This window comes from Sceloporus undulatus, chromosome 9 (assembly GCF_019175285.1).
Source record: "Sceloporus undulatus isolate JIND9_A2432 ecotype Alabama chromosome 9, SceUnd_v1.1, whole genome shotgun sequence".
Classification (NCBI taxonomy): Eukaryota; Metazoa; Chordata; class Lepidosauria; order Squamata; family Phrynosomatidae; genus Sceloporus; species Sceloporus undulatus.
In genome coordinates, this window is record NC_056530.1 from 12,675,643 (window position 1) to 12,682,112 (window position 6,470).

Below are 6,470 nucleotides of genomic sequence, written 5' to 3' on the forward strand. Positions count from 1 at the left end.
GGGATGGAGGGAAAGAGAGAGAAGGAAGAGGAAGGAAGGGAAAGAGAGAGATGAAGAAAAAGGAAGGAAGGAAGATTGCCGTCCAGTTTTCCAGAAGGCGATGGGTTCAGGAAGACTTATTCCAAATTAAACTCTTTAGTTCCGAAGGTGACTTTACATTCGGCTTCTTTTAATCCCTGGAAACCCTTTCCCTGGGTTCCTTCCAGGGTCTTTCTTTCTGCCTCGGGACCCTCTTCTCTCGCCTCTCCTTCGCAGCCAAAACCAGCTCTAGTTCCCTCCGTTTTTAATCCCGTTCTTGTGCAGGGTTTTTTTTTGGGGGGGGGGGAGGTATCACAGTTTTATCTCTAAACATTTTAATTAAAAAAAATCTGATCAGGAGAATGATAAACAAACAAACAAACAAATAAATAGCTACCGGAAAAGACTGTTGCAAAAGCAAGCCCTTCCTGGCCATTGAATTAAAAGTCTTTGCAATGGCAAATAAGTGAAATAAAATAATAGCCAATTCGTAAAAATTAGTAACATTAGTAAAAGAAACAATTAGTGACATTAGCAAAATAGGCAAATAAGTTGCAAAAGAAAGTAAACGAGGATGAAAAGGGCCAGAGAAAATCTTATTTAAAGATTTTTGCAGCTGCCAGAATGGAGTGAAGAAGTTTGGCTGGATGGAAAGAACGAGGAAGGGAGGAAGGAAAGGAGGGAGGAAGGGAGAGAGAGAGAAAAAGAAAGAGGAAGGGAGGGAGAAAGAGAGAGAGAGGGAAGTAGGGAGGGAGGGAAAGAGAGAGAGAAAAAGGAAGGAAGGACGGAAGAGAGAGAGGGAGGGAGGGAGGAAGAAAGAAAGAAAGAAAGAAAGAAAGAGGGAGGAAGCAAGGAAGGAAGGGAAACAGAGAAAGAGAGAGAGAGAGAAGAGAGAGAAAGAAAGAAAGAGGAAGGAAGAGAAACAGAGAGAAAGAGAAAGAAAGAGATTGGCCATTCAAATGCATATTCTGCACTCTGTAAAGTTGGTTTGTCAATTCCCAAAGATTCATCATAGGACTGATAATAGGGTTAGGACACTGGAAGACCAGGATTTGAATCCTGTCCCGGGAAGGGAAAGCCGCTGGTCCAGTCACACTCTCTCAGCCTCAGAGGAAGGCAAAGGCAAGCTTGCTCCAAATAAGTCTTGCCTTGGAAGAAGGTTCCCCATAAAGAGGAGTCAACCTGAAGGCACAAAACCACTCTGCAGGATTGTTGTTGGGGTCCAAAAGGGTGTCACAGTTTGTGTGTTGAGTTCAAATCCTCCCCAATTCGGCCACGGAAACCCACTGGCCAAGTCCCCCTCTCTCCGCTTCAGAGGGAGGCAATGGCAACCTTGCCAAGAAAATACTAGCAGAGGCTCAAGATAAATCAGAGTTGACAGGGAAGTTGCACATCACAACACTTGCCTCGCAAAACTGGCCTGAGAAAGAAGCAAAATCCTGAGATCTGCAGTTTTGCAAGACCTTTCTGCCTTCTCTGCCAAAGAGCGTTGGTGCTTTGCAAAACTACAGATCCCAGGATTGCATACAATGGGGCTGCACACACTCTCGGCCCAAAAGCCCAATATGAAGAAGGCAGACCCCTCCAACGCCATCCCTGCCTTCCAGGGTCCCATGGGCCTTTGGTTTTGCTTTAGCAAAGTTTGTTAAGTGTTTTTCTCTCCATGGGTCCCTTTTGGAGAGAAGGAAGGAAGGAAGGAAAAGAGAGAAATGTGGCATAGACATAGTTTTATCTTCTTTTTTCTTTCTTTCAGGGATTTCTCTCATTTCTTTCTTCCAAGGATTTCTCTCTTCTTTCTCTCTTTCTTTGGTGGATTGCTCTCTACTTTCTTCTTTCTTTCTCTCAAGGATCTCTCTCTCTCTTTCTTTCAAGGGTTTCTTTCTTATTTCTTTCTTTCAAGGGTTTCTTCCTTTCAAGGATTTCTCTCTCCTTTCTTTCTTTCATTTGTTCTTTCTTTTAAGGCCCAATTTTCTTCTTTCTTTCTCTCAGAGATTGCTCTCTTCTTCCTTTCAAGGCTTTCTCTCTTCTTTTTTGCCTTCTCTCTTTCCAGGCTTTTCTCTCCCCCCTTCCTCCCCTCATGGGGGGGGGGGGGTTACTGAAGGCTGCCTTCTCCAAAGGAGACCCTTCCATCCATCCATCCCTCCATCCACCTCCCCACTGAGCCCTTGGCTGAGTGACCCACTGTCTTACCTGGAGCTCATGGAGGGCATGGGCACCCAAGGCGTGGAGGCCGAGGGCCCCTTCGGCCAAGGCGTGGGCCCCTGCTTCGGCCAGGCCTTGGTGGAGCAAGCGAGGCCCCTGGAAGTCCCTGGAGGACCCTCCTCCTCCTCCTCCTCGGGGGTCCAGACCCAAGGCCCGGTGCGTTTGTGAAAGGAGCCCTGCAGCTGCTGCTGCTGCCGCAGCTGCAGCAGCTTCTTCTTGCCTGGCCCTCTGGGCATGCCAGCCTCCTTGCTGGGGATGATGGTGGTGATGGTGCTGGTGGTGCTGGTGGTGGTGAGGATGGAGCGGGTTGATGGCGGCATAAGGGTCCCCCAGGTGCGGATAGGCTCCTCCGCTGCTGCTGCCTCCTGCTCCGGGGCTCTCCTGGCTCTGGGTAGCGAAGGATAGTGGCGGCGGAGGCGGCTGCGGGTACGGAGGTGGGAAGTAGGGGGGCTGGAAGTCCGAGGCTGGAGTGTGGCACAGCGGGGGAGCCGAGGAGTAGGCGCCTTGGTTCAAGGAGGAGAGCTGCGAGAGGCGTCCGCCGCTGCCAGCCCCGCTCAGCCCCTCCGCCCGGTCCTGGGGGGAAAAAGACACAGACTGAGGTCAATGAGGGGTCCAAAGGGGGAAGGGGGCCCTCCATAACACCCACCCCCACAGCTTCTGTCCCTTTCCCAGGCTGCGTCTACACTAGAAACATAAGATATATTTTCGACTCATGTATAAGTCGACCTCATGTATAAGTCGAGGATAGATAATGACCCGTGGATAAGTTGAGGGTCAAACTCAAAGGGACAAAGGAGGTAAAGAAGGAAGCAAAAGGAAACAGTGTCAAACAATTCACAAACTCCAAGAGTATGGCACTCGCATGGACCTGTGGAAAAGTCGACTTAGGTTTTTGGGGGCAATTTTTGGACTAAAATAACTAGACTTATATACGAATTGATACAGTAAAGCACTTTCACCCGTTTCAAATGCCCTGGTCCCAGGCTGTGAGGTCCCATAGGCTCCACTGGAGAAATAGTCTGGTTGAACCCCTGCTTTCACTGCCCTGGCTCCAGGCTATGATTATTATTATTATTATTATTATTATTATTATTATTATTATTATTATTATTATTAAAATTTATTTGTGTTTGTTCTCAGAACTGGGATCCAGAACGGCTCACAGCACTAAAAGAACAATACCATTCGTTCCTATGGGATCCTATTTAGGCTGAGTCCGCACTGGAGAAATAAGCTGCTTTGATCCCACCTTGGCTACAGCTACACCACAGAAACAATCCGGGTTGAACTGCCCTGGCTCAACAAAACTACAGATCCCATGATTTAATAAAGCACTGAGCCAGAGCCTATATAGTGAGTCCCTATATTGGGAAATAATGGTGGGATTTAAGAAAATAATAATAATAATAATAATAGCAGTGTCTTGCCGGAGGATTTCTTCAGTAGGGCCACAAGAATCTACAAATTCCTGAATGTCATAACATTTGAGCCATAGCAGTTCAAGTGGGGTCAAACTGGATTATTTCTATGGTCTGGATGCAGCCCTGGATTGCCCTGAATTGATCATGGAAGGGCTTTGGAAATGCTTGGCTTCTTTCCTATCCTGAGCCCTTCACCGCCTGAGGTCACACTTTTTCAGCCACCGAGTCCCTTGCCTGGCCTACTGCCCATCCCATCATCCCCATCATCCTATTTCTCCATCAACCTCTGGCACAAAAAAAGGAAAATCAGAGCGCACCAGACTTCCTAACCGCCTCTGCTCACTTTTTTGGACTCTTCCCCCGCCCAAAAAAATAGCCCAATTTAGGGGGAAGGTGGCCCAGAAGATCGAGGGGAAAACCAAGGACCCTCTGACTCTATCCTTTTGGAAGAAACTTTCCCCTTTTCCTTAATTCAGAGGGGAAAAAGAAAACCTTCCCGGTGCGCAAAGGATGCGTAAAAACGCGCGGCGGACGTTTGCGGCGAACGCTCCAGTTTTCAAACTTGGGGGGAATCCCAACGCTTTCTCCTTCCTTCTCCTCCAAAGGGAGACCCTTTGGATCCAGGGAGCAAACTTTGGGAGGGAATATCTAGTTTTATAGGATGAGGGCTGAAGAAGACATAGACCCTCCCTGCCTGGACTGGATGGAGAAGTCCCCGAACCTTTCCACCAAGATTGGTTTCTTTCCCATTGATTTATTTCAAATAAATTTTTAAAAATGGGGGGAGGATTTTTCCTTTCCCTTTCCCCCCCTTTTATTTCTCTCCCCCCAAATTAACCCCAAAACCTTCTCCCCCCCCCTCCAAAAATAGAAACCTTTCCCTTTGGCTGCTGAGTTCTAGTGCGTAAAAACAGCTCCAGCTCCAGCTCCAGCTCCAAAACTGTTCCTTGCCTTCCTCCTCTCTTCCCCTCTTCTCTCCTCTTTGGGGTTTTTATTATTTTGAGGGGGGGGTCAATGGATCCTCTCCTTCCTGGCTCCCTTTCTTTGCCCCCCTTTTTCCTTTCCATCCCTGGGGAGTTTTTTGGGGGGGGTCCAAAGAAAGCCAAACCTTCTCTTCCCCAACATCTGGGAGGCATTAGATCCAACTCCATCTCCTTTTTAGATGGCTTCCATTTGCAGAAGGAGCCCAGTTCTTTCGGGTGGGGGGGATTTTTTTCTGGGGGGGGGGGCGACCCCTCTCCCCCCTGCCAGCCCTCCATCATCCATCACAAAGACACACAAGAGACACAAGAGAGACAGACACAGCCCAGTCCCCACTCACCATGGCGGAATAGGTGTGCACCAACATCTGGGCGGTTGCCCAAGAGCCCCAGAGGCTTTCTTGGGGGGCAGAGAGGAGGAATCCAAGGGGGCAGGGAGGCAGGGAGGGGCAGGAGGGGGGCAGCTCCTTCGCCCTCCGCCCCAAGGGCCCCCTCCCCTCCCCGCCCCGGGCCCCTTAAGCTCGGACCCCCCTCGCCATGGGCCACCACTGCCACCACCAGCCTTGGCTGCTGCTGCCTCCCGGATCCTCCCAGCGCCTGGCTCTGGCTCTCTCTGAACCCAAGGCAACTCCATGGGCCCCAGTTATAGAGCACGGGGCGCGCGCCCGGGAGGCGGGGGCGCGCCTTAAAGGGACACCCACCTCTTCTGCCTGCCCTCTGCGCAGGAAGGAAGGCAGGAAGGAAGGAAGGAAGGAGGAGGAGAGGAGAAGAGGAGATGAAGAGGAGGAAAAGCAAGAGTAAGAGGAGAGGAGGAGGAAGATAAAAGGGAGAGGAGGAGGAAAAGGAGTAGGAGAAAGAAAAGAAAGAGGAGAGGGGGAGGAAGAGAAGAAGCAAGAGGAAGAGGAAGAGGAAGAGGAGGAAGAAAAGGAAGAAAAGGAAAAGGAGAGGAGGAGGAGGAGGAGCAAGGGAAGAAGCAAGAAGAGGAAGAAGAGAAAGATGAGAGGAGGAGGAAGAGAGAGAAAGAGGAAGAGGAGAGTCAAGAGGAAGAATAAGAGAAAAAGAAAGAGGGGAGGAAGAGGAGAAGGAAGAAGAAGAGGAGAGGAAGAGAAAGATAAAAGAAGGAGGAGGAAGAGAAAGAAGAGGTAGAAGAAGAAAAGGAGAGGAGGAGGAGAAGGAATAGGAAGAGGAGGAGAAAGGCCCCAGGGAAAGGCTCCCGACCAATTGGACCTGGCCACCCGCGGGCTCCGGAACCGGTTCTAAACCGGCTTCGAAGCGGTCCAGGAGGGGGAAGAAGGGAGGCGAGACCCAGCCCTCCATCCCGCTCCAGTTTTTGGTTGCTACTCTTTTATTTTCTATGGGACGGAGGGCTTCGACAGTCATTTCTTGTTGCTGTTTATTAACCGGGCTACTTTTTTTTTGGTTAGACGAAGTGCTTAGAAACTCATCATCACCATCACCATCACCATCACCATCACCATCATCATCATCATCATCTAATTAACAATAACAATAACAATCATAACTTGTAACCCTAACTGAAAGAAAGAAGTTGGCAGCATGAGCTTTTGGAAACATTTCCATGGACCTTGGTTCTTGGTTTTTAATCCAAGAGGGATTGCTTTTCTCCTCATCCCTTCATCCTTTTCTTTGCTTCCTGAACTCTGGTTGTTGTTGTTGTTATTATTATTACTATTATTATTATTATTATCATCCTGACTTCTGAAGGGCATAGATTTCTGGAACTTTTTCACATTCTTGTAGTTGTTGCTTCCTGACTTCTGAAGAGTAAGGATTTCTGGTTATTATTATTATTATTATTATTATTATTATTATTATTATTATTATTATT

At 48.7% G+C, this 6,470-nt stretch overlaps 1 protein-coding gene across 1 annotated transcript; it reads right to left on the reverse strand.

The window, feature by feature from the left end:
- Positions 1-1,411: 1,411 nt before the first annotated feature.
- LOC121915489 (transcription factor AP-2-epsilon-like) lies at positions 1,412-5,076 on the reverse strand. The gene is made up of 3 exons (XM_042439804.1): positions 4,963-5,076; positions 2,209-2,793; positions 1,412-1,438 (listed from the first exon to the last, which is right to left on the reverse strand). Exons 1-3 carry the CDS (start codon positions 4,987-4,989, stop codon positions 1,412-1,414), a joined length of 639 nt encoding a protein of 212 aa, XP_042295738.1. The 5' UTR covers positions 4,990-5,076.
- Positions 5,077-6,470: the final 1,394 nt, after the last annotated feature.